The sequence below is a fragment of the Peromyscus californicus genome, unplaced genomic scaffold (genome assembly GCF_007827085.1).
Source record: "Peromyscus californicus insignis strain IS unplaced genomic scaffold, ASM782708v3 Scaffold_3__1_contigs__length_106647218, whole genome shotgun sequence".
In the NCBI taxonomy this organism is placed as follows: Eukaryota; Metazoa; Chordata; class Mammalia; order Rodentia; family Cricetidae; genus Peromyscus; species Peromyscus californicus.
This window is the reverse complement of record NW_026294551.1, coordinates 39,987,523-40,013,310: the sequence shown is the minus strand read 5'-3', so window position 1 is coordinate 40,013,310 and position 25,788 is coordinate 39,987,523. Positions and strand designations below refer to the sequence as shown.

The 25,788-nt window shown below is 46.9% G+C and overlaps 1 protein-coding gene and 1 long non-coding RNA gene across 5 annotated transcripts; one reads left to right on the top strand and one right to left on the bottom strand.

Moving 5' to 3' along the window:
- Positions 1-1,108: 1,108 nt before the first annotated feature.
- Positions 1,109-2,261, bottom strand: LOC128123420 (uncharacterized). 2 transcript variants are annotated; one of them, XR_008222663.1, is made up of 2 exons: positions 1,909-2,261; positions 1,109-1,306 (listed from the first exon to the last, which is right to left on the bottom strand). It is a non-coding gene; the product is annotated as an uncharacterized LOC128123420 (long non-coding RNA). The 2 variants fall into 2 exon arrangements; XR_008222664.1 differs by having other exon boundaries at positions 1,109-1,283.
- A 114-nt stretch (positions 2,262-2,375) lies between these two features.
- Positions 2,376-24,299, top strand: Lig3 (DNA ligase 3). Of its 3 annotated transcripts, none has more exons than XM_052759784.1 (20): positions 2,376-2,493; positions 4,637-5,190; positions 7,343-7,486; positions 9,916-10,113; positions 10,870-11,021; positions 11,767-11,933; positions 12,043-12,120; positions 12,732-12,900; positions 14,378-14,533; positions 16,243-16,374; positions 16,985-17,064; positions 18,023-18,110; positions 18,404-18,481; positions 18,728-18,851; positions 19,718-19,860; positions 20,139-20,213; positions 20,554-20,700; positions 21,699-21,906; positions 22,524-22,645; positions 23,659-24,299. In XM_052759784.1, the coding sequence occupies exons 2-20, from the start codon at positions 4,641-4,643 to the stop codon at positions 23,890-23,892; spliced, it is 3,045 nt and encodes a 1,014-aa protein (XP_052615744.1). In that variant the 5' UTR covers positions 2,376-2,493; positions 4,637-4,640; the 3' UTR covers positions 23,893-24,299. The 3 variants fall into 3 exon arrangements, with proteins under 3 accessions (XP_052615744.1, XP_052615745.1, XP_052615743.1); XM_052759783.1 differs by having other exon boundaries at positions 2,377-2,493; positions 9,913-10,113; XM_052759785.1 differs by lacking the exon at positions 20,139-20,213 and having other exon boundaries at positions 9,913-10,113.
- The last annotated feature ends 1,489 nt before the right edge of the window (positions 24,300-25,788 follow it).

The window sequence follows — 25,788 nt, the reverse complement described above, 5'->3', positions numbered from 1 at the left end:
TCACTGCATTTAGATTCATGTTAAATGAAACTCCAGTGCTCTTACCACTAAAAAGAAAAAAGAATGCAATTGCCAGCTTTCATCTTAGTTCTGTTTCACAGCAGGGGGACCCTAGTCAGGGATCATTATGGATGTCATGTACTTCTAATCAAGCAGACCAAACATTTAGGGCCTGAGTCTGTAAACTTACACCATTGTCAAAGACATAATGAAATTCCTTCTAAGGGTTTTGAGCTCTCTTAAGAGTATTATCCATTCATTTCATTAGCTTATGAATTTCACTTTTCTAAAAATATGTATTGCTGTTTTGCCTGCATGTATCTGTGTGAGGGTGTCAGATCCCCTGGAATTGGAGTTACAGTTGTGAGCTGCCATGTGGGTGCTGGGAATTGAACCTGGGTCCTTTGGAAGAACAGCTGGTGCTCTTAATGCTAAGTCCTCTCTCCAGCCCACGAATTTCATTCTTTTAGAAGTATATACTGGCCGAATGGTACTGTCAGACACCTTTAATCCCAGCACTTGGGAGGCAGAGGTAAGCAGATCTCTGAGTTTGAGGCCAGCCTAGTCTACAGAGTGAGTTCCAGTACACCCAGGGCTACACAGAGAACTCTTGTCTCAAAAACAATCAATAAAGAGTATATGCTGAGTGCCTATTATGTGCAGGCAACTTTCTGCACTCTGGAGGCAGAGGGAAGCAAGAAGATCTGGAAGCTTCAGACTAACACTGGCTCCAGACAAGAGTTTCAGACAAGCCTGGGTTTTATAGTGAGAACCTTTCAAGAAAGGGGACGCAGAGGTGCAGATATCTGCCGCTCGGTACCAGAAGCTTTAAATCTGTGGAGTGCTGTACTCTAGAGTACAGTGGGAGTCAAGCATGCAGTCTATTTTCTTTTTCTTTTTTTTTTTTTTTTAAGATTTATTTATTCATTATGTATACAGAAGAGGGTGCCAGATCTCTGGTTGTGAGCCACCATATGGGTGCTGGGAATTGAACTCAGGACCTCTGGAAGAGCAGTCAGTGCTCTTAACCTCTGAGCCATCTCTCCAGCCCCGCAGTCTCCTATTTTCTGATGTCACATTTTCAAAAAAGTAAAATTAAACATGTGAGTGACATAAAAATATATTTTATTTAACTCAACACATCAAAAATCATTTCAGCAGATAATTGGCTATTTTACACTCTTTGGAGAAGGGTTGTGAACTTGTCAGTGTGCAGTGGTCACTCACAGCATCTCTCGGTTCAGACTGGTCACATTTCCAGTGCTCAGCAATCACATACAGGGCTAGGGATGGAAAGGACACAGGGCTAGGGGAAAAGCCAAGTACAGTTAAGATTCTCGAGTCAAAATGTTCATTCTTCCTCACTGGAGGCCTTGAACTTCCTAAGCCCTTCTGATTCCCAAACCCAGGTTCATCCCGCCACAAGTTAAGAGAAGACAAAGAGCTTTGGCCTCATTTCAAACACAGGGATCTAGCTGGCCTCAGTACACCAAACACCACTCATCCTTTCACTTCAAAGAGCCTCGCTCAGCTCTCATTCTCCAGGTCTGTAAACGACCTTACTGTCTCTCAGCTCACTCTGGTCATCTTTATTTTATCAATGGATCACTGGAGCATCTCACACAGGTAGTTTTAAAGAGTCAATTATTTCAAACATGCACCTTCCTCTCCACCCCAAGGCCACTTTAATATAAAGAACAGCCTTGTAGTGGGTTCGCTTGCCTTAGCATCTCCCCTGACCAGTTTAAACTATAGTTACTCTTCACTAGGTTCTTCATAGGGTTCTATCCCTATGGAATAAAGGCTAAACTCTATCACACAAAACAGAACGTCGCTCCAAGATCCGCTCTTTATTTACCTAACAAAGCCCAATTGTTTGGCCTTCCCAGACTGAACAAGGTCACTTACCTTCTGGCCTGGATACTTTTACTTTTGTAAAATTTAGCCACCTCAAAAATCACAAAGCCGGCTTGAGGTTTAGGCGCGGTAGTACACTAAATGACATATAATCGGGGCCACCGTCCCCGTCGCTCCTTCACAGTTCCTAACTACCTACCTTTTTAATTAAAGTAGCCTCTTTTTAATTCGGCAAAACGCATGTGGACAGGAATACAAACTAAAGGTGGAACGACTCGATCTTTCCTTCCCTGGGCTCACTGCGACAATTTCTCAATCACTGTCTTCACTCTCTAAGAATCTGAGACATTCTAGGAAGTTCAGGTCCGCAGCGCCCCAAGCCGCCCCTGAACCCCACAACGCCTCAGTTCAAACCCTCCAGACCGGAACGGAACAGCGACACACGTGGCGGCCGGAGGGGGCGGGGTCGGAAGGCGGAGGCCCGGCTCGGCTACTGCGCCTGCGCGCTGCCTCTGGTTCAAGGACCCGTATTTAAAGAGACAGGCGGTGTAGTCACCGTGCGAAGCCCGCGGCCTTGTGGGCTCCTAGTCGGGAGGCCCGCGTGGACCGTCGGAGCCTGGACAGCCGGGAAGGAAGGTGAGGGGCGGCGCGGCGGGGCGCGGGGCGCGGGGCGCGGTGTGGGGAGGGATAGGGCCGGGGCCGAGAGCGGCGTGGCTGGAGAGCCCGTGGCTCCTCCCCCGCCCGCCGCTCAGCCTGGGGGCACACCCTCCATGACGTGGCGGCCCCCCGGGAGCCCACGGGAGGCCCGCGGCCCCTGAGACCCCAGGCGGGCACCGGAGAGGGCAGGATGCCACCCGCGCCCGAGTGGGCGTCCCCAGGGGTTCGGGGTCCGGCCTTGGCCGGTCCCTCCCCGAGGCCGCGGCTCCCCGGCAGAGCCTGTAGGCAGAGCGGCGTGCTGGTCTTCGCGGCCCCGGGGGTTCCCGAGCCTCCCCGCACCGCTGGGCCCCAGTGGTTAATTGTCCTGTCCCGGGCCCATGGGATGGAGGCTGCACTCCATTCTCCATATTCTGCGGAAAGTTGAACTCCTACCCGCCCCTAGCTCCTCCTCGGCCCTGCCGTTCTTCAGTCGATTCTCTTAAACGTGGGGCTTGTGTGACCCACTGTGAGCCTCCCAGTTAACCGACCTCCTCTCCCCCGAGTGGTACATTGTCAATTACACAAGTTTGGTATACATTCTCCGGGAATTCAGAACTCCATCACCAGCCCGCCCTCGAATTCGTTGTAATTGTCCTACCCACCCCATGCGGTAGTTCTAATCCTGGGGGTTTTCATTTTGAGATGGATGGGCTTGCTATGTAGCCCTGGCTAGACTGAAATTTACTAAGTAAATCAGACTATCTGGCTTCGAACGTACACAGCAACCCTTCTGCCTTTGCCTTCTGAGTGATGAGATTACAGGCGAGAACCACCATAATTAGCTCTTAGTCTTGTTATAAAAATAAAACTGGGCCCGGGTGTGGTGGCACAATGCCTTTTACAATGCCACCCTACTTTACAGAGTGACTTACCGGACAGCCAGGGCTACATAAAAAGATCATGTCTCAAAAAACCAAAAATAAACATAAAATAAATGCAAACCAGGCGTGGTGATGCACACCATTAATCCCATCAGAGGGAGGTGGATCTCTGTGTGTTCGAGGCCAGCTGGTATGCAGTATGAGTTCCAGGAAAAGAAGGGCTGTTACACAGAGAAACCCTGTCTCAAAAAAGAAAAAGAAAGAAAAAGAAAATAAATTGAAGTTAGGCTTGGTGGCTCACACCTACAATCCCAGAACTGGAGGCAGGAGGATTGGCTGTTTAGGGTCAGCCTTGTTTACATAGCAAGTTGGAGGAGACTGAGCCACCTGGTATCTGTCCCCCAGCCCACGGGTGGGCTTGGCCTCCCATACTATTTCTTCCATAGTACACCTGCTGTGCTGTGCGCTGTGTAGCACTGCAAAGAGTCTTCGAAGAGGGCTTTCCGTTGACACAATAGCAATTTTGCTTCACAGCAGTGTGTAGACTAAAAATAGTTTCTAGTATATTGGAAATTAAAACTATAAAGCCACTTAGTAATTATAAATATAAGAAGGGGTAGGTATAATCACACTTTCCACTTGGATTGATTCATCCATCACTTCCTTTGACTCTCACAGTCCAGTTATTTCAACTTTCCCTGATTCAGGTTGCTGAATTTAGCAAGGGAATTGCTAACCCTGTTTCTAAGGATTTTACTCTTAGAACAACTACAGATGAAATAGGAGCAGACAGGTAAAGTAACTTGCTGAGGGTCACACAGCTGATAAATGGCTGAGCAAGGTTTTGAACCCAGGCAGTCAGTCTGATTATAGGCTCTGATGACTTGCTTCTCAAAGGAGGGCTTCTTCTGAAATCCCAAATCTGTTATAGTGGCTTAATTGTTTTCTAAAGGTGACTTGTGTGTTATATTTCACAGGGAAACTTCATAAATACGATCTAATTTTTCTTGGTTATTAAGACAGTGCTTCAGAATTTTGGTAATATTTAAAGGGCACCATCCATTATTAGTATCTCATGTTGTTGATGCTGCATGCCCCTTTGGAAACTGATGTTTCCTGTATTGGAACTCTATTTTAGCCTAGGTGAATGCATTGGGAAGTGCTTGATCAATCATGAGCTCTGTATGAGATTCTGGCCATTAAGAAATTGGAAGCTTGTCTTCTTCATGTCTTTGTGTTTGTTTTTCTACCCTTTCATGCAGCTATATGACTTTGGCTTTCAAGATCCTCTTCCCAAGAAATCTTTGTGCCCTTGGCAGAAAAGAACTGTGCCGGTTCCTAGAACAGAATCACTGGCCTGTCATAAGACACTTCAGCCAGGGGTTGGAAACAGATCTCCTTCGTGGGTGCTGCCTCCTCCAGAGAAGAAAGCCTGTCCTATCCTTCCGGGGAGGTCCTCTAAGACCGCGTGCCACCCACCTTGTTTTCTTGCCAGGGTCGCATGTGGGCCTCTGTACTGGCCCCTGTGAGATGGCGGAGCAGCGGTTCTGTGTGGACTATGCCAAGCGGGGTACAGCTGGCTGCAAGAAATGCAAGGAGAAGATTGTAAAGGGCGTTTGCCGCATTGGCAAAGTGGTGCCCAATCCCTTCTCAGAGTCTGGGGGCGAGATGAAGGAGTGGTACCATATTAAGTGCATGTTTGAGAAACTGGAGCGGGCACGGGCTACCACAAAAAAAATCGAAGACCTCACAGAGCTGGAAGGCTGGGAAGAGCTGGAAGATAGCGAAAAGGAGCAGATAAACCAGCACATTGCAGGTAGGGTGGAGAGCCTACTTGCCCAGCTTGCTGGTGTTAATAGAAGAGGGTGCAAGGAGACTAGTGTCTAGGAGATTTCTTTCTCTGTGTGTCTTGCTTGGACATAATTTCAAATTCACAGAATAGTTATAAGAATAAAATTAGTAACAAGAACACTCACATTCTCTTTACACAGATTTCCCTCTTGATACTAGTCAGTTTACTTATCATTTCTGTATATGTACTTGCTCTCTACATATCTGGCTTGTTTTTTATTGAGCCATTCAGAGAAAGTTATGTCATCAGGCCAGGGAGGTACTCCAGCATGTATCATAAAAAATAGGATCTTCTCCTACATGACCATAGTTTACCTGTCAACCTCAGTAAACTTTACCTTGATGTAATACTTTCTTATCTGTATACTGTTTTGTCAGTTGACTGAATGCTATAATTTAGTAGTACATTTTCTTGTATTGCAGGATTCAGGTGTAGAATCAGATTAGCTACTGCGTTTAATTGTCATGTCTCTTTGGCCTCCTTTACTCTGCAACATTTCCAGAGGGTCTTTTGGGGTTTTGTTTTTTGTTTTTAGATGTATTCTTGCCATGCCATATAGCTTGGGTTGGCCTCACACTTGGAGCAATCATCCTGCCTTGTCTCTACAGGACTAAGATTATAGGCTTGTGTCACCAAGTCTGGTACTCTATGGTCTTTCTTTTAGATGTTGATTTATTTTTTAAGAATAAAAGACTGGCTACCACTGTTTTAGCTGTCAGCTTGCTATCTTTATGAACTTGTAGATTACTACCTTTTGTCAGGGACTTAAGTTCATTATGGTACTTAATTGTCTCATATTTGTCCAGCTAGTAGTCCCATTAGGGTGGCTTCTATATCCTGTATACCCTAGTTTCTCTCTCTCTCTCTCTCTCTCTCTCTCTCTCTCTCTCTCTCTCTCTCTCTCTGTCAGCAGTCTTGCTGGTAGCCCTAGCTGACCTTAAACTCTCAGTTTTTTCTGCATCATCCTCTCTAGTCCCGAAGTTGCACATATCTGCCAACCACACCTGGCGCGTCCTTTTCCTTGAGTTTTAGCTAGGTGAGGTGGCACAAGCCTGCAGTCCTGGTTAAGGACTCAGGAGTGAGTTTAAGACCTCCTGGGCCACATTTTATAAGTGCTCATGTATTGGGCATAAGAGGATGCTCTTGACTTTCTTCTGTATGTCCTCTCCTAGCCATTCCTCTGAGGAGTCTGAATTCCCATTAATGGAAAATAGTTTCAGAAACCAAAATCTGGATGCTGTATGTCTCATCATCTTAGGGTATCTTTGCTTCTAAGTCCTTGGAACAGACAACTAGAAAGATACATGCATGCATATACACAGAATCACATATATTTATACATATAGCCACACGTACATGCTCACTCCTATATGCATATCTGAGGACTCTTGGAGTCTCTAAAGTAACAGATCTAAAGGCTGTGGCTCTAAAGATGGGCCTCTATTCCTATTCTCAGCCTTTGTTACTGTCTCATTCAGAGGAAGGGAAGTGCAGTCAACAGGAGTTTGCCTCCCTGTGCCAAATAGGCATGCCTGGTTTCTTTGCTATTCCAGAGTTAGGTCCAAGTTTTAGCTATCAAAATGTGATAACTGGGTCTGGAGAGAGGGCTCCGCATTTAAGAGCAAAGGTGGCTCTTCCAGAGGACCTGGGTTTAATTCCCAGCACCCACATGGCAGCTCATAACCATTTGTAACTCTAATCCCAAGGGATCCAGTGTGCTTTTCTGGCTTCCCTGGGTGCCAGGCACACACATGGTACACAGACATATGTGCAGGCAAAACACCCATTCATAGAAAAATAAAAATCTTTAAAAATAAATGATTATTGTTTTCCCCAAATCTGTACTTTAAGAAATTATTATACATTGGATAAGAGGTGGGGAATTTTGATGAAATATCGTTACCAGTAGAGGCAAATGATCACCAAAATACCCTTTTCTTCTCTCTATCCAATACCCTTGTACCTTCTCCCAACACTCAAAAAGACCAGCCAGCCTGGGGTCATAGTACAATAGAAACTTACCAACCAAGGATTTGGGAACTGTTGATAAAATCCCCAAAAGCTTCCTCGGTGGCCTTTCTCTGAAGGACATTTTTATTATTTGTGGGTCCCGTAGACCTGTCTTCTAAGGCAGCTGGCACACCAAAGAAGAAAACCGCTGTCCAGGCTAAGCTGACAACCACTGGCCAGGTGACATCCCCAGTGAAAGGTGCTTCGTTTGTCACCAGTACCAATCCTCGGAAGTTTTCTGGATTTTCAGGTAAGATGGGTTAAGGCTACTTTCCCTGTTCAGACCCTCCTTTGTTAGGCTTCTGTCTGGGCAGTCCAGCCGGAGCTAACTCAGTGCTCCACTGGCATAGCCTTTCTTGGTGTACTTTAATCTCTGTTGTCGCAAGGAACGTGTTGGTTTTGTCAAAACTTCTTCCACTTGAAGTTATTACCTGGGTCAGAAAGATTTTTCTAACCAGCTCTTTGCTTCTGGGTGTTTTGTTGATTGATTGCTTGGGTTAGGTTGGTTTGGTTTGGTTTTTAAGACAGGATTTCTTTGTGCAGCCCTGGCTGTACTGGATCTCACTCTGTAGACCAGGCTGGCCTCGAACTCACAGAGATCCACCTGACTCTGCTTCCCGAGTGCTGGGATTAAAGGTGTGAACCACCACCGCTTGGCTATTTCTTTTAATGACAGAATTCTGAGAAGTTGTTCCCCAAACTTGCCTGAACTAGAGATGGAAGTGTCATTGCATAGAACATTTTCCCTTGATTTTCCTTGATAGTCATTGCCTATATATTCATATGGTAGAGATGAATGAGGAGCCAGAAGGGAAAATCTGAACAACAGGTACCTTATTCTGTTAGGAGACAGTAGAGCCCAATGATAAAGCAGGTGCACTTGGGAATTAACAGGCTCTGGGTTCAGATTCCATCTCCTATCTCTTGTTTATGTCTCAGCAAGATAAAGAGTAATTTGTAAACATGCACACAACTACTGTTCATGGACATGGAATCTGTACAACTTTGCTAGAACCTATGCTGCTGATGGGGATTGAGAGGGCCGTTTATTGGCGATAGGTAAGAGAAAGCATTGGCCTACGGACTTTTGTTCTTCTCTTAACCTGAAGAAGTGCTTTTCTGTTATGCTCATTATGCTCACTTTATGAATGAATTGAAGTTCAGGCTCACAGTGGAGCTATTATTACACTGATGTCTGTTTGTCCCAGTAGTGTGTTATTTTTCCTATATTCTGTATATTTCCTGTATTCTGTTTTATTGTTTGAGATAAACAATTCTTATGACTGGCTCAGTTGAAGGAAATAATAAAATAAAACCCTTTGGACTTGAGTAGTTTGGAGGTTCAAAGAAGCCTAGATGTGAAGTTAGGAGAATTGAGGTTAGGCCCATGCTTGACAGCTCGGTGCTTTGAGCAAGTCTTCACCTGTTTGAGTCTCTGTGGCTTTGTCTGTGAATTAAGACGTTAGTCCTGTCATGAGGACTGTGGAATATGTTACAGAAATTATGCCTGGATCTGTAGGAGCTTTGCATGCACACACAGTTAATTTGTTCCGTTTAAGAGAAAGAGTCTTGGGCTGGAGAGATGGCTCACCTGTTAAAGGCTGGACTCAAAACCCAGAAATATAAGAGAAAGGGTCTTCTGTCCAGCCTGTCCTGAAATTAAGATCCTCCTGCTTCAGCCTTCTGGGTGCTAGAAATACAGGCATGTGCTGGTCTTTGGCAGTTTTTATTATGTGAAAATTCAGGTTGGTTTGTTGTTGGTAGAAGGCCAACGATAGGGCTGTAGAAGAGTCCCGGTGACAGTAAAGATAACATGATTCTAAAAAGATTCTGGTCTTGTGCATGGAATTTAGAAGAGTTGGAAGGAATAGGGTGCTCTCCTTCTTGAACCTAGCTAAATACTATGCTTTGGAAAGATCCCTGCCCCACAACAGATTTAGATTCCAGGTCAGAGGTGACAACGGATTTACAATGTACAAAACCCAAACAAGAAGCCTTGTTAACAGCTCCTAGCTCAAACAACTGATGCCTTGGTCTTGTAAAGGGCCACAAAGAGGTGAGAAAGAATCACCAAGGATTCTCTCTCTGAAAATAAAACTGCCTTTTATTTTGACAATAAGAAAAGACAAACTGGAGTGCACTGGTGGGTTCTGACTTTCTTGCTGGCATCCCTGTCTTGGCTCTTTTACCAAGAAGGTAGGTGGTCTTGAGAGCTGTCTGCTCTTGGGCCTTGGTCTGTCTCATCATAAGAGGACAGTGAACTCTGTAATCCATCGGGTTTGCAACAGCCCTGACAACCCACAATGGCAATAATTTCAACATGTCCTTTGGTTTCTTCTCCCTTTCTCATCCCAGCCTTTCTGGAGTCAGAATTATAATTGTTCTGAGATCCACTCGATGGCTTGTGGCATGAAAGCAGCCTTTGTTCCTGTGTGAGATGCTCACATAAACCGATGCTTCTCAGTCCAGTCTTCAAGCAGTGGTATTTGGGCCAATTACTTGCCCTCCATATCTGTACTTGTGACATGGGTCTAGTACGTCTACCTCCAGTGACTCGTTGGGGGGATTAAATAAAACTACATATAAAACCCCAGCAAAATTTTCATTTTCTTCCTTCCTCTTGGTGCTTCCCAGAAAAGGAAAAAAGTGAATCATGTGTATTGTTTCTCTCTCTAGCAGCCAAACCCAACAACTCTGAGCAAACCCCCTCAAGCCCTGCCCCTAAGACAAGTCTGTCTGCACGTAAATGTGACCCTCAGCACAAAGATTGTCTACTTCGAGAGTTCCGGAAGCTGTGTGCCATGGTAGCTGAAAATCCTAGCTACAATACAAAGACCCAGATCATCCAAGACTTCTTGCAGAAAGGCTCTGCAGGAGGTAAGGCTGTGAGCATCCGAGTATGTTTTCCCTCTGAAAAGCTCAGAGCCATGACCAGCTTTATGGGCATACAAGCTCAGAGCCATGACCAGCTTTATGGGCATACACATCGGTGTCTTAATTCTTGATAATCTTGAAATGGGATCCTATAGTTGTAATTGTCACCAGACCTTGCATATTATATAGCCAATTCTGTGCAGGGTGCTTGGCCATTTTCCTCCTCAGCTCTTAGTTTGTCCTCAGGAGGCAGAAGAACCTATTTGGCCAGTAGAGAAGTCCACTTGCATATGTGATTAGGTGAACCACATGCTGAGTGTAGAGTAGAATCTCCTGGCTGTCTCTTTCATAGATCCAGAAAATTGTCACTTGGTATCTGTTGTATCATCACAGACTGAAAGTCAGGGCTTCGCCCAGTGGGAGATCATAAGGTAAAAAGGTGAGGCGGACCAAAACCATAGCCACTGACCACCACTACTGTAGTAATACATGCTAGGAGCTATGGGAAGCAACCCTGCCTTTTCTTTTTTCTGTGTGTGTGTGTGTGTGTGTGTGTGTGTGTGTGTGTGTGTGTGTGTGTGTTTAATTTAGGTAGGGCTTCACTGTGTATCCTTGGCTGTCCAGGAATTTACTATGTAGACCAGGCTGGCCTTGAACTCACAGAGATCTGCAGGCTTCAGCCTCCTGAGTGTTGGGATTAAACACCACACATCTGGCAGCTCCATTTCTGAATGGAATTTTCCCTCCTTTTGTTTTCAGATGGCTTCCGCGGTGATGTGTACCTAACAGTGAAGCTACTGCTGCCGGGGGTCATTAAGAGTGTTTACAACTTGAATGATAAGCAGATTGTGAAACTTTTTAGCCGCATTTTTAACTGCAACCCAGATGAGATGGCTCGGGACCTAGAACAGGTCAGAGGCCGGTATAGGGAGGCCACACCCCAGGTGGGACTCTGCCGGGATAGCTTTCCCACAGCCAGCTTTAAAAATAACTGAGCACATACTGGTGTAGGGAACTGAAACTTATTGAACAAGATTCTGTTAGACTAGGGAAGCTGAGTGTGAGGACACAGCTGTTCCTTTCTTAAGTTTAATAACTGAAAAACGTACCACTGTCAAGCCACAAAAGGCCTTATCTGAAAAGTCAGGACTTAAGACTTCCTTTTGTATCTCCTGGGGCTGTTCTGGGCTTTATTTGCTTGCTTGCTTTCCCTCTTTCTGTGGACTTCCCATTCATTTTTGGCTTGTTTGTGACTCCAGCCTTGGTGCCATGGAAAGTTTCTATCCAAACGTCTACTATTAGAAGGACTGTGCCTTAGTTCAGATTCTTTTTTTTTTTTTTAAACTCCACACGCTTTATTCTCCAGCCCCGCACCGCACCATGTGGATCCACTCACATCAACCCCAGATTCCACCTCGCTGGGAGGAGCGCTCGCCCTTAGTTCAGATTCTTAAACAGGAATCAAATTGGCTTAGTGCTATGTCTCTACTCAGCTAAAGCAAGTGGGTAGCCTCGTATGGATAGATAGACCCCTTCTAGGAACTGGCGGGGAGAGAGTTCCTGAGAACTACTTTGGGACAGGAGCTGTGGTTGAACTCTTGATTAGTCCCGAGCTCCCTGGGGTTGCAGCAGTGGCATTTTGGTTTTTGGAGACAGGGTGACGTGTCAGAGACGATCAGAGTCTTCTTTGAGCAGAGCAAGTCTTTCCCCCCAGCTGCCAAGAGTCTCCTCACCATCCAGGAAGTGGATGCATTTCTCCTGCACCTCTCCAAGCTCACCAAAGAGGATGAGCAGCAGCAGGCCCTGCAGGACATTGCCTCCAGGTGGGGGAGCTGCCCTGTTCAGACCCAATGCGGATAGACTACTCTGGGAAGGAAGGTTTGGGGATCAGAGTTCTTCAGAGATCAAGCTGAATATGCCTCTTCTTTTTAGGTGTACAGCCAATGACCTTAAGTGCATTATCCGGCTGATCAAACATGATCTGAAGATGAACTCGGGTGCAAAACATGTGTAAGTACCATAGCTCCTCTGACAGCCTGAACTGCCAACTTCCTCATTCCTCACTGCTCTCAGGACGTGGGAGACCTGCTACAGATTTGAACCCTAATTGTTATTTCCTGTGGGACCCTAACTCACCTCAACACCCATTTTCTCACATGTAAAGTAGAGATAGCTATCTTTAACACAAAGCTTCTACAACTGAAAGCCTGGAACAGGCTTCTTGCCCATTCCAGCTCCATTCTCTGCCAAGGCTGTACCAAGTAAGGCACAGGGTCTCAGAACCCTGAATGTTCTGTCTTTTCCTGTGCCAGCTTTGATTTCCAACCTTTTGACTTCTTAACATCTACAAAATTCATGCTCAAGAATTGTTTATTCAAGTTATAGAAAAGGAAATTAGAAAAAAACCTTAGTGTTTTAAATAAATTTGACCATTTTGTGTTGGAGCACATTCATAATTCTGTTTGGTTCCATGTGACTACTGCCGTAGGTTAGAAACATCTTCAAGTTAAAGGATGGAACAAGGCTACTTCCCCAGCATCTCTCCTGTCTGACAGACTGCTACCCTAAGCCATAATGTCAGATGTAGAGGTTTGTTTCCTTGCTCCTGTCGCCCTTGGCAGGCTAGATGCCCTTGACCCCAATGCTTATGAAGCCTTCAAAGCCTCACGCAACCTGCAGGATGTGGTGGAGCGGGTCCTTCACAATGAGCAGGAGGTGGAGAAGGACCCAGGCCGGCGACGGGCTCTGAGCGTCCAGGCCTCACTGATGACTCCTGTGCAGCCCATGCTGGTAAGGAACACTGCCTTGTCCCTATAATCCATGTCTCCAAGTTGCTGGCATCTGAAAGGGGATGAAAGGCAAGGGCTCTTTCTTGTAGGTTGCCTAGAGAAGTGTGGGAAGGAAGAGTGGAGATGAGCAGAGCTGGGCTAGGCTGGGAAGTAAAGGTGCAGAAGATAACAGTGATCTAGTACAACCTCAGCCTAGTGCCCAGCACTGCCACCAGCAAGCCTGGGACAGGGCACCCGGCTTCCTTTGTGCTTTACTTTCCCTGTGGGAGTGGCATGTGAGACCAAGTAATTTAGCATCACACTTGAAGACAGGACTATGCTCAGTAGCCCCCATAGCTGTGACCTCCTGCAGGATAGCTCAGAGCTGGCAATAGAGCCAGGCCTCTCGTGACAGAAGCTCAAGGAATAAAGCCTCACTCCAGTACATAACTTGGATTTCTGCACCTTTAGTGAGGTTGGCTGTCCCTTCTGGGTTTTATGTGCAGCGAGTTAGTATCTGCTGCTCTGCCACTTGCTGTGAGTCCCCTTGGGCTGTCCAGGGGTATGTGGGGAAGAATTGCTTTCTTTTTTTCTTCTTTGAAACTGCCTTGTAATACTAAATCCTTGTGTGAGGCTTTTATGTTTGGGATAGGGAACAATTCTCTTACTACCAGAAATACAGGATAGCCAGTGCCAGAATAGTGTAGTCTCCATGCCAGGGACAGAACCACCTCCCTCATCTGAAGAAGGGTCTTCTCTACCTTCTATGGAAGTGCTTCCTAGAGACCTTGCCATAGCCTTGTCTGAAGAGTGGTGTGGATTGCATGCTTAGTGCTTTAGCACACAGGCTTGGGAGGAGGGCATATGCACATCTGAGTCTGACTGTTTACTGGCTGCCTGACCTTATGTGAGTGCATAACCTCCCAGACTTCCTGTTCTCTCCTGCAGCATTTGTCATGTAAGGTGTCATCAAAGATGAAATGACAAGAACCCCCAAAATGGTAGTTATTGTGTGGGTCTGGCTGGTGCCAGTATGTGAGTGAGTGTGTCTGGCTGGATGTCCTGTCCTGTCAGTCTCAGATTGCAGTCACCCTGCTAGCCTCACTGTCACCATCACTTACACTGTGATAGCAAGTATGTTTAATAAGCCAGGTACCTTGTAAGAGCCTAATTACTGAGAAAAAAATCTTACTTCAGAAGAATTGTATTTATTCTAGATTGGATAGCATTTATCTTTTTCAGAATGCTGACTGTTAAGCCAGCTCTGGTGATGGATGAGCTATTTTTCATTTGAGGCAATCTGGCTGTCTAGGCCATGATATCAACTGATGATTTTATAATCAGAATATAGCATTGCCCGGCCTTTTGCAATCACCCCTTCAGCAGCAGTCTGTCCTGAGGCAGTTCCAGAACCCAGTTCAGTCCTGACAACCCCAGCCCCAGGCTCTGCTAAGGAGCCCCGGTTGAAGGGATCCAGCATTTGCTTTCTCCATCCTAAGGCTGAGGCCTGCAAGTCCATCGAGTATGCAATGAAGAAGTGTCCCAATGGCATGTTCTCTGAGATCAAGTACGACGGTGAGCGAGTCCAGGTGCATAAGAAGGGGGACCACTTCAGCTACTTCAGCCGCAGTCTCAAGCCTGTCCTGCCTCACAAGGTAACAGCCTGCAGCCAGGACTTTCTCCTTGCCTCTAAGAACCACTGGGCCAGAATTGCGGGGTCTTTCCAGCTGTGCTTTATAGAAGGGAATTTGTTTCTATCTGTAAATGAATGGAGGGAATTCATTCCTGGACCCTTCCAGTAATGAAAGGCTGCTCAGCTGGGACAGCCCAGAGCCCAGACTTGGGTTAGTCAGGCAGGAAAGAGCTCCCTGGATGATGCAGCAACATAGACAGCGAGCTCAGGGCAGGTCTGGTGTCTGTGTCTCCTGTGCTCCTGCTGGGCTGGATTAAGGTTCATGCACAAGGAACTGCTGTGCTGTTGTTGTTCATTAGCTTGCTCAGCAAGTATTTCTCAAATGCTAGGCACTGTTGGAGCTAGTGGACATATAAAAGTACGAACAATAGGTGAAAGTTCTGACCCTCATGGAGCCTGTAGTTTAAGTGCACAATATTGTGGGGCTGTCTGGGATCCCTGATTCCTGCCCTAATCAGAATTGATGGAAATTGAGAACCTCATTCCTCAGCCCTTCTCAGCTCCCAGGGCCAGTCTTTTGAGGTCTATGGGAGAGAAGCAGCTGGGTTATATGGCCCTAGTAGCTTGTGAATAAATGGAATTCCTAGCTTTGCTTCCCCTTTCTTTCTCAGTTCTGACTTGGTTTCTCAGAGTCTGTGCCTTGGTGAATGTGTTGTATGGTCCAGTAGAGACATGGTAGCTAGGCCACTTGTTTTATGGGTTCAGCAAGAGAGCTGGGCAGTAGTGTTTCATGGAGCTGTAAGTGAGGAGGTTCATTTGTTCCAGGGGCACTGAAACTGATCAGGGACTGCTGTGATAAGGATGGTGTTAGACAGAGCCTGTTGTGACTGGGACATTTGAATACAGCTTTCTTGAATATGTTTTCTTTACCTTTCTAAATATTGCAGATTGAACCTAGGCTTACACAAGCTAGGCAAGGGCTGCACACTAAGCTATGTCCTCACCTCACGGTCCTTTAGTTCTAGAAGGGCTGGGTTGGGGATAGAAGGGAATAAGGATAGATGATCAGGTCTTTCCTCATTCCACTCCATATCCTAGGCAGTGACTGCCCATGTGCTGCTCTCAGCTGAGGAGTTAGACCATTGTCAGGTTCTTTGGTATCCTTTGTCAAGGAATACCTGGAGTTGCAGTGGGATCTATCCCTGTGAGCAGTCAGAAATTAGGGTTCTGCTTCTGTTAGGAAACATCCAGTCCCAGGGCTCGTACTCTGAAGACAAGGGGCTTCAGAGCTCCCATTTAGAGAAGACTCTGTTCTCATTCCTCACTGAGGGCTTTGTTTCCCCCATTCCTGTCCTCCGCCCGATAATACCAATCTTCTGTAATGGACACTAGTCTCGACCTGCCCCTTGTTCCTCTTTCCTTTCCTCCCATATTTGTCTACCTCCATGTCCTCCCAACATACTGTTTCTTCCTTTTTCCTCCAAACCGTCTGTACAGCCCATAGAACGTGACGCAGAGTAGGCTGACCATTTGCTGGGTCTAGACAGAGGTGATAAACAGATAGCCTGCTCCCCTCTCAGGGAGGACTGACACAGCCTAGCTGTGCATTTCACCCATTGACTGGGCTTCCATATGCTCTCTGCCTATTTGGCCAGGGCTTTGATCACTATGGCTTGGTTTTAGGTCCTAACTGCCAACTCATCCTTGCCAAAGCTACCTTTCTCCTTCCAGGTGGCCCACTTTAAGGACTACATCCCTAGAGCTTTTCCTGGCGGTCAGAGCATGATCTTGGACTCCGAGGTGCTCCTGATTGACAACAACACAGGCAAACCACTGCCCTTTGGGACTCTGGGAGTGCACAAGGTACACAGTCAGAGTCCTGTGTGCAAAAATGTGATGTTAATCTAAAAAGGGGGTGAAGGGAGGATAAGTCACTTAGGACAGGGCCTGTTCCTTTGTTTGTTCTTCTATAAAAAGGAGTTGCTTCTTAGGAACCAACTTAGAATTGAGTTGGTTTCAGTTCAGCATGTTTTTCCATCACTATAACAAAATACCAGAGGTATCTATTCCATAAAGGAAAATAGTTCTAGAGGTTATGGTCAGGGAATACAGGGGCCCATACCCTTAGATCAGTACTAATACAGGACATCATGGCAAGAACATGTGGCCAATCAAAATCATTTACATCATGAACTGAAGAGCAGAGAGAGGGAAAGCCCCACAATCCCTTTAAGAGTACGCCACTAATGACTTAAGACCTTCCCTACTTCACCACCCTGGGGGCCCAGCCTTTAACACTTGGGCCTTTGGGAAATGTTGGTGTTCTGAAGTTTAGTGAGCACCATCTATGAAGTGTTCTATGGCCCGGGGCCTGCAGAGCACCAACAGGACTGTCCACTGGGGGCTGCGGAAGTGGACTGCTACTTCCCTGTTTCCATGCCCACATGTACCTACTGCCTCATTTCCCCTACAGAAAGCTGCCTTCCAGGATGCTAATGTCTGCCTGTTTGTTTTTGATTGTATCTACTTTAATGATGTCAGCTTGATGGACAGGTAAGTTAGTGTTTTGATATGTTTTCTTTTGTTTTTGTTTTGTATGTGTATGTTTTTCATGTTTTGCAGTACTAGGGATGAAATCCAGGGCCTTACATGTATTAAGCATATGCTCTACATTAGATTTTACTCCCAGGCTACCATCTTTAAACTCAGAATCTATCTGCACTGGAGATTTATCTGGGTTGGGCCTATAGAGGCTTCAGTTAGGAAAGAGATAAGCTAACATTTGTGCATCTATCGGCTTATAGCGGATGCCATGGGTGAAGTATCCAAGGAGAACTGGCAGTCTGGTGTGAGCTACATCCATAGGCTTAGACCTACACAGCTGATACTTTTCCTTTACGCACTTAGGATGTCTCCTTACTCTTGTTTCTATAGCTGCTGCATCCATGATTAAGAAAGAAAATGTGCAGGCCATGTTGGCTTATGTGCTTTGGTAAAAAGAAAAAAGTAAAAAAAAAAAAAAAAAAAAAAGAAAGAAAGAAAATGGAAAGAATTGATGGGGAAAGGTCTTGAAGCCTGTACCAGCCTTGTGTTATGCCCCACACCTATCAGGCACGGTGTGGAGCATAACCTGTGTCAGGCTGTCCACTCAGAGGCTAGCCACCCTGGGGGTTAGGGTAAGACAGAGTGGGGCATTGGCACAAGAGTTGTAACATTATTCAGGTGGGACCAGAATTTGTAGTCTGGACTGGAGACTGGTGTTCTCTTGGCTCAACAGAGGAGAAAGCACAGCTATGAACTGGCTGTGAGTCATAGCTCCCAGTAGTCCATCTCCAGGGTTGATGAATCCTTGCAACCCCTGACAACAGAGCTGTTCAAATGGGAGCTTGGATCCATAGCTGTCCCTCTCCTGAAGCATCAGTTTTATCATTGGGCACTGACTGTCCTGTGTTAGAATTCCTGCTAGGGGTGGGAGGGAGGCCCTTTCCCTCAGCTCGGCTGTTTCCCTTAGGCCTCTTTGTGAACGACGGAAGTTTCTTCATGACAACATGGTTGAAATCCATAACCGGATCATGTTCTCAGAAATGAAGCAAGTCACAGTAAGTGAAGTTCCAATCCTAGGCGGGGATCTGATTGTTTTTAAACGGCAGAGAACCCCATGGGGTGTGAGAGGATGAGGCTTGGGTATTCTTTTGTGGGGTCCATCTATTGCCTAATTGTCTTCACTCTGAAGGGCATCAAAGTCTTTTCCTAGGTAAGCAGCCTCCATCTCGAAGTCACAGCAGCTCTTTAGGACCTTTTCCTTACATCTAAGTATGTTCCTACCTAAGTGTATAGAAGTGAACACCATCCATTCTCACATTGTCTGCATGTCTCTCTTACTGTTCCTCAGAAAGCCTCAGACCTGGCTGACATGATAAACCGAGTGATCCGAGAGGGCTTAGAAGGGCTGGTGCTGAAGGATGTGAAGGTAAGATGGCTACACCCTTGTCTTCTCCTGCTGGGGCTGACAGAGGCACTGGAGGTGGGAAAGAGTTAAAGCTACAAGGGAGTCTTTCCTCCTTAACTGGGGCAGGCCAGTCCTGGATCTGAAAACGGCTTTGTGTGTCCTGTAGTGCCTGGATACAGAGATCTGGCTGGGCCACAGTGGTGAAAAGACAGACCCTACCCTCATGGAGTTTCCATTCTCTGTGATCTATTTATTGTGTCCCCTCAGGGTACATACGAGCCTGGGAAGAGGCACTGGCTGAAAGTTAAGAAAGATTATTTGAACGAGGGGGCCATGGCTGATACAGCTGATCTGGTGGTTCTTGGGGCCTTCTATGGGCAAGGGAGCAAAGGTCAGTGGTGTCTGGTCCCTGTGGTGGTACTCTATCAGAAGACACACACTGGCCTCCTTGCTAGCTTGATCTGCTGGTCATGGATTGCTTGGTCCTGGGATCTGGGGCCCTGGTCACATCAGGCAGGGACATCTGGGATCTACAGGCTGACACACAAGAGGTCCGGTAAGAAGAGCTGATGCCTCCCCCTAGTCCTTTCAACCTAAATTGATCACTAGCACCCACATGGTGAAAGCAGAGAACTGACTCCCACAGGTTGTCCTTGACCTCCACACACACACTACACTGAGCATGTTTGAATATTGGCGTATGATTGGCTACACACAAGTAGACACTCACAAAAAAATACAAAAATGTTTTTAAAAGGAAAAATAATAAAAAGAAGTTGGTCAGGAATACCTTCTGCTGTCCTGATGCAAGGAAGCTCAACACCAGCTGTTTCAAGGCCTGACAGCTTCCTCCTCAGAAAACTCAGTCCTGATTGGGGAGAAGGATGAGGTCTGAGGAACAAACACTTCAGGCAGTATATCAGTTGTGTCTGCTGTGTGTTAGGCACTGTCCACTTCCTCAGAGCCCAGGAAATTACTGAGTGTGATCACTCTAATACCTTTTTTTTTTTTTCTTTATTTTTTGGAGATAGAGTTTCTTTGTGTAGTTTTGGAGCCTGTCCTGGAACTCACTCTATATACCAGGCTGGCCTCGAACTCACAGAGATCTGCCTGCCTCTGCCTCCTGAGTACTGAGATTAAAGGTGTGCGCCACCACTGTCCGGCTACTCTAACACTCTTGATGCTAAGGCCCTTCTCCAACCAGCCTATCATGGGCCTTGCCCATTCTAGCCCACTCAATTCATGTTCCCCTCTCAGGTGGCATGATGTCCATCTTCCTCATGGGCTGCTATGACCCTGACAGCCAGAAGTGGTGCACTGTCACCAAATGTGCCGGAGGCCATGATGATGCCACACTTGCCCGACTGCAGAAGGAGCTAGATATGGTGAAGATCAGCAAGGTGAGGAAGGCTTCGGGTTGACCCTGGCTCTGGCAGTCCTCACTCCCAAGACACAGGCTGTGTTTTGGGGACTGAGGTCTTCAGGTCACATTTTTAATTTAGTAAGGAGCTTGCTTCTTGGCCATAGAAGCAGGATTAGGCTTTAAAATCTCAGAGATCCTACCTTGTGGATGATGGCCTGTGTCCTGTGGGCCACAGCCTCTCTAGAGAGGATCATTTGGGGTGAAGGGTCATCCTTTTTAGCTAAGCCATATTTTACAGTGTCTTTTCTCCGTCAGGATCCCAGCAAGATACCCAGTTGGCTGAAGATCAACAAAATCTACTATCCTGACTTTATTGTCCCAGACCCAAAGGTATCAACTTGATAATTTGAGGCCCCCACCCCGGAAGTAGTACGCAGTTCTCCAGTGCCACAGAAAGTTAGCCCAGGATGGGACTTGGATATTCAGCCATCACTGAGGACTTTCTTAGTAGAGGGGAAGCAAATTCCCATCCACTTGTCCAAGGGCCTGTTGTAGAAGGACCTAGCCAGGTCCTTCTTAAGCAGACAGGTTTCCAGAGGAGGCAGAACCGGCAGACATGCCTCCTGGGTGCCAGCGAGAACCTCTGTGCTTTGACCTGGTTGACGCTGTTTCTGGCTGCTGAAGACTTCCATCTTGGCTATAAATAATCTACCTGTTTTATTCCTGACAGAAAGCTGCTGTGTGGGAGATCACAGGGGCAGAATTCTCCAAAGCTGAGGCTCACACTGCTGATGGGATCTCCATCCGATTTCCTCGCTGCACCCGAATCCGGGACGACAAGGACTGGAAATCTGCCACTAACCTCCCCCAACTCAAGGTGCCATCTCCTTGGCTTTCTAAATGCCCTCCACCCCACTGTCTTGCTCCTATTGGGCATCTGGCCTATTCACATGTCATGTGGCTTCTTATCTCTGTGACAAAACAAGGAGAGCAGTTAGAGTTGAAACTTGGTCCCAGCTCACCCTCCTCAGGTCTCCTGAAAGGCCTTCTAGCTTCCCACAGCCTGTTTAGGAGTTGCCCCAGGCTACAGTCCTGCTTGACTAATTAAGAGCTGAGGTTCAGGGGCTGGAGAGAGGGCACAAGGGGGTTAAGAGCACTGGCTGCTTTCAGAGGATCCAGCTTTGATTCGCAGCATCCACACTGCAACTTACAACTGTCTGTCTGCGCTCTGCAGGCACCAGACATTTACCTGGTGCATAGACACAGACACACACTCACGCAAACACCCATACTTTTTTTTTTTTTTTTTTTTTTTTTTTAAGAAAAAGAACTGGGATTTAGGCAGAATGTAGTATTGCACACCTTTAAAATTCCAGCACTCAGGAGGCAGAGACAAAGTTTCCCTGAGTTCAAGGTCAGCCTGATCTATATGGTGAATTCCTGGCTAGGCAGAGCTACACAGTGAGGCCCTGTCTCAAAAACAAAACAAGGGGTTGGGGATTTAGCTCAGTGGTAGAGCGCTCGCCTAGCAAGCTCAAGGCCCTGGGTTCGGTCCTCAGCTCTGAAATAAATAAATAAATAAATAAATAAATAAATAAATAAATAAAACCAAACCAAACTCTGGTTCATCTGAGCCTGTAATCTTAGCACTGGAGAGGCTAAGACAGGAAGACCTTAAGTTTAAAGCCAGTCCAAAAAAATAAGATAAAATAATTTGGGGGCCACGGAAGGTTACTTGTACCACAGTTACTCAGGTTCCAGGGTCCTACTTTGTTCCCTAGCTGCATGTGCCAGGTACCACTCATCCCAGACGCAGATCAGGTCAGGTCAGGTCAGGTCAGGGATGACAGCACCTAACGTCCCACCACTTCTTAGGAACTGTACCAGCTGTCCAAAGAAAAGGCAGACTTCACTGTAGTGGCTGGAGATGAGGGGAGTTCCACTACTGGAGGTAGCAATGGTGAGAACGAGGGCACTGCTGGATCTGCTGTACCCCACAAGGCCCCCAAGGCACCTCCCAGTAAGTCCTCGGCCAGTGGCAAGAAGACCGAACAGAAGCTGAATAACCCCACTAGCAGAGGTGGTAAGTAAGAGGGCCTGAGGTGATGGAGAGGGGTGTGGATAGGAAGAGATGGTAGCACACAGGCATACATTTCGATTCTGCCATCTTATGATTAGGTATCCACTACAACAGACATTCAGTGCATTCCTGGCATGTGACTAGCCATGGGCCAGAAACTCTTTTACCAGGCAGCCACCTCTTACCTGTTCAGCAAACCTGAGTGACAGAGTACCCAGGGAGAGCCAGGCTGGCTGGGGAATGAGCCACCTTGGAGCTAAAGGGTCTAGCTGATAGCCTTCTCCCCCTTTCTTTCATGGTCATAGCAGAAGTGCCTGACCCATCTCTTGGCTCCCCCTGACTTCCAGGACCATCAAAAGTTCCCTTGCCCGCTTCCTTGTTCTTGGTTTAGTATTAGTTTTGATGATTTTTGTATGGCCAGGTTTCTACACCAGGCTGGCCTTTAACTCACTATGTAGCCCATAATGACCCTGAACTTCTGAGCCTTCTGCCTCTACCTCATTAGTGCTGGAATTATAGGCATGTCCTAGTTTGTGCAATGCTAGGGATCGGACCAAGTGCCACATACATGCTCAGCAAGTACTTATTAATTTTATACTCTAACCTCTGCTGTTCTGCAGGCAACAGGGTGATTCCAAAGGCTTCCCCCATGAAATCTGAAGACAAGCCGCCCATAAAGTCTTCTCCAGTGAAAGTGGGGGTAAAGAGGAAAGCTCCTGATGAGACCCAATGCCCAACAAAGGTGAGGATAAGAATGGTGCATGAGACAGGCCAGTTTGGCTCAGGGTCTGGAATTCTGAGTTCCCATGCCATGTGTGAAGTTGAAAAGATGTCTGTATTGGTCTGGGGGAAGGCTACTGGAGCCCTTCCTTTCCTGTTCTGGGCAGATGAGCAGTTCTGCTGCTCCACCCTGTGCCCTCTTGTTGCCTTGCAGAGGCGGCAGCGGCGGGCCAGCCAGCAAAGAGGAAGGAGAGCAGTGTCAACAGGCAGGAGACAGAGCTGGCCTAGCAGGAGAGGCGGCAGGGGCCCAACCAGCTGCCAGGGTCGTTACAGTTCACATTAAAAAACGAAGCCCAGTCTGGGTGTGGGGTGCAGCAGTGTGTTTGTGTCTCTCGGAGCAGGTCCACCCAGCAAGGAGAGGGAGACTGCCATGACATAGACAACTCCCAGTTAAGGAGCCTATTATTTTCCCTTTTGTTAGTCCCTGGTCTGGCAACATGTTAGTCTGTGGTACCCTGGGTGGCTTCTGGCCCACAGTAAATGAAGAAACATCAACAGAGAGCTTGCACCCCTGCCCAAGCATAAGTACAGAAGTTGAAATCTCAGGGCCTGAAGCCACTTCTCAGTAGAAACCATTCCCATCTCTCTTCCCTCCCTGAAGCCCTTGAACTCATTCACACTGATGAGCAAGACTCCTAGGCTCTATCTAGGTAACTGCAGAGCAAACTAATCTTTGGGAGCTATTTTGCATTGGGTGGCTCTTGGAAACTCCCCTTTTCCATATCCTGGCCTCAAATGTTAGAGCCCATCACTTTTCCCTTTTCTCCTAGTCAGGGACAGGAGGGATTGTCAGACCTGGGTCAGCCAGAGTGGCTAGAGGATGGGTTAGCAATACCTCTGCCTTTTTTTCAGTAAACCATCTGTGTCCTAGATCCTAGACGACTCTGTGCATCCCTGGCTGTCCTGTATTCTGGTGGGGAAGTCCCACCTGCACCCAGGATAGGGCTCACTCTGCATGGACCACTCTGTTTGCAGGTGCTGTTGGATGTCTTCACTGGGGTGCGGCTCTACTTGCCACCTTCCACACCAGACTTCAAACGGCTCAAACGCTACTTTGTGGCATTCGACGGGGACCTGGTACAGGAATATGACATGGCCTCAGCCACACATGTGCTGGGTAACAGGGACAACAACACTGAGGCCCAGCTGGTCTCTCCAGAGTGGATTTGGGCATGTATCCGGAAACGGAGGCTGATAACTCCCTGCTAGGACTTTGGTCTTTCTCTTTGGGCCGTCCTTACCTGCCCACTCTACTGCATGAGGCTCTGACTGGATGGTAGGGGCCTCTTGCTAAGCAGTGTACCTTTTATACCCTCCAACTCTTCATGGTCCTTCTGGATCAGGAGTTAGTTGCTGTGGCACAAGCAATTTTCTTGCTAGTTTAACTAGATCTTGCAGATCTGGGTGCTAGCTTTGCCTTCTTGTTTAAAAAGAAGCCAATCTTAGTTGTTTGAGGTGCTGATAACCAACCTAGACCCTTACGCATGCTAGGCACAGTGTCCTGCCATTGAACTACAAATTTTATAAGAAATCTTAAGCCAGGCATGGTAGTACATGAGGAGCAAGAAGTCAGAGCGTCAGTTCAAGGCTAGCCTTGAACAAAACAAAACAAAGCATCCTTTTTCCCACCAGTTTCACCTCCAGTTTTCCTCAGTGACTAAGGAATGAAGGCTAAGCAGAATCTACTTCCTTTGTCTGCTCCTTTTCAATTCTATGTGCATCTTAAAAGCAGTATTTAAACTTCTTGTATGTGGCAAAATCTTTATTATGTCTGGTCCCTTTTGCTAGGGTGAGTCCTCATGTGAAAGACAAAGTGGACTCCGATGATTGTAGTTTCCAGGTCCCAGCTTGGAGAGAGAGGCTGTCATCTATAGGAAAAGTGGCCTCCTTAGAGATAGAGGCTCCGTGAAGGAGGATTTGCCTCCTCAAAATCTGGACTACTATAAGGAGTACAGATCCACAGCCAGGAAAATCTACACACCCTGCTTACCAAGGCTGACTCCTGTGACCTGTAGCAGATGTACTTGAAAGGCAAAAGAAAGATGACTTCTGTGCACAGCCGCACACAGAGAATCCTATTTTACAGCAGTGGAAGTGTCCTAAACTAGCCTCATCTGTTTGTCAAGCCCTTGAAATGTGGCACTAAAGACCTCATTTATGACTTCAAATGGTCTCAAGTCAGCAGTGACCATCACACACCTGAGCATCAGTTTTCCAAGAGGAAGGGGCAGAGACACTGCTCCTGAATCACTGGACGACTGTCAGTAACCTCGGATCCCTTATGTAACATGAGGCACGGAACCTGGTACAGATGTTATCCGGGAGGAGGCCTTACCACCTTGCATGACAAAGTTCACACTTGGCTCTGAGCATGGGCTTCTCCAGGTACTGTGGTAGACTGGCTTCCACGCATATGCTGTGCCACCTCTCAAAGATCAGTTCTCTATTCTTCAGCAGGCTTATTTGTCATCTCCTGTGAGCTAGGTCACTGTGACCAAACAAACCTCTTAAACACTTGTGTGGGCCTCTAAGATACAGATGTACCACCCTGTGTATTCCTAATACCCTACTAGGACATTGCTTACTAGTCTGGCTTTGCCTTTCACCTACTGTTTAAGATGTGCAGAGGGGAGGACACAGTGAATATAGATGCTCTGACAACTAGGGCAGAGTAGGTACCACTCAGTCTGGTGAGTAAGATATTTTCTAATCCATCCTCAAAGCAAAAGTGCTTTTTGCTTTGAGCACTTGTCTGCATACATCTCCAACTTTGTTGGACCAAGCAGCTAGGTAGAGCATTAAAGACAACTCTTCCCCACCAACAGGGCCGAAAGTTCAGCCCCTTGCCCCTTGAATGCCTTACTATGTCACTGTCCAGTGTTTGTATGTTTCTTCCAGTCTTTCTGACATACTTCTCTCTGCAGGGAGATTAGACTGTGTGTACACCTTTGTATCTTTTCCTGTCTTTCCACCCAACTCTAAGCAATATCACCCTAAACCTACCCCACTCTCTCCGGCCTTTGTTTACATAGTGCCAGCTGATGACACAGTGGTCATCACTGGATGCTGAACAGGTCAGCCATTAGCAAGATTTATTCTCTTTAA

Bases quoted from the DNA above. Each gene is read 5' to 3' on its own strand.
- Lig3 (XM_052759783.1), top strand. From the start codon at position 4,641: ATGACTTTGGCTTTCAAGATCCTCTTCCCAAGAAATCTTTGTGCCCTT. The intron at 18,111-18,403 runs GTAAGTGAAGTT...ACTGTTCCTCAG, and splicing joins CAGAAATGAAGCAAGTCACA to AAAGCCTCAGACCTGGCTGA. The intron at 20,214-20,553 runs GTATCAACTTGA...TATTCCTGACAG, and splicing joins TTATTGTCCCAGACCCAAAG to AAAGCTGCTGTGTGGGAGAT.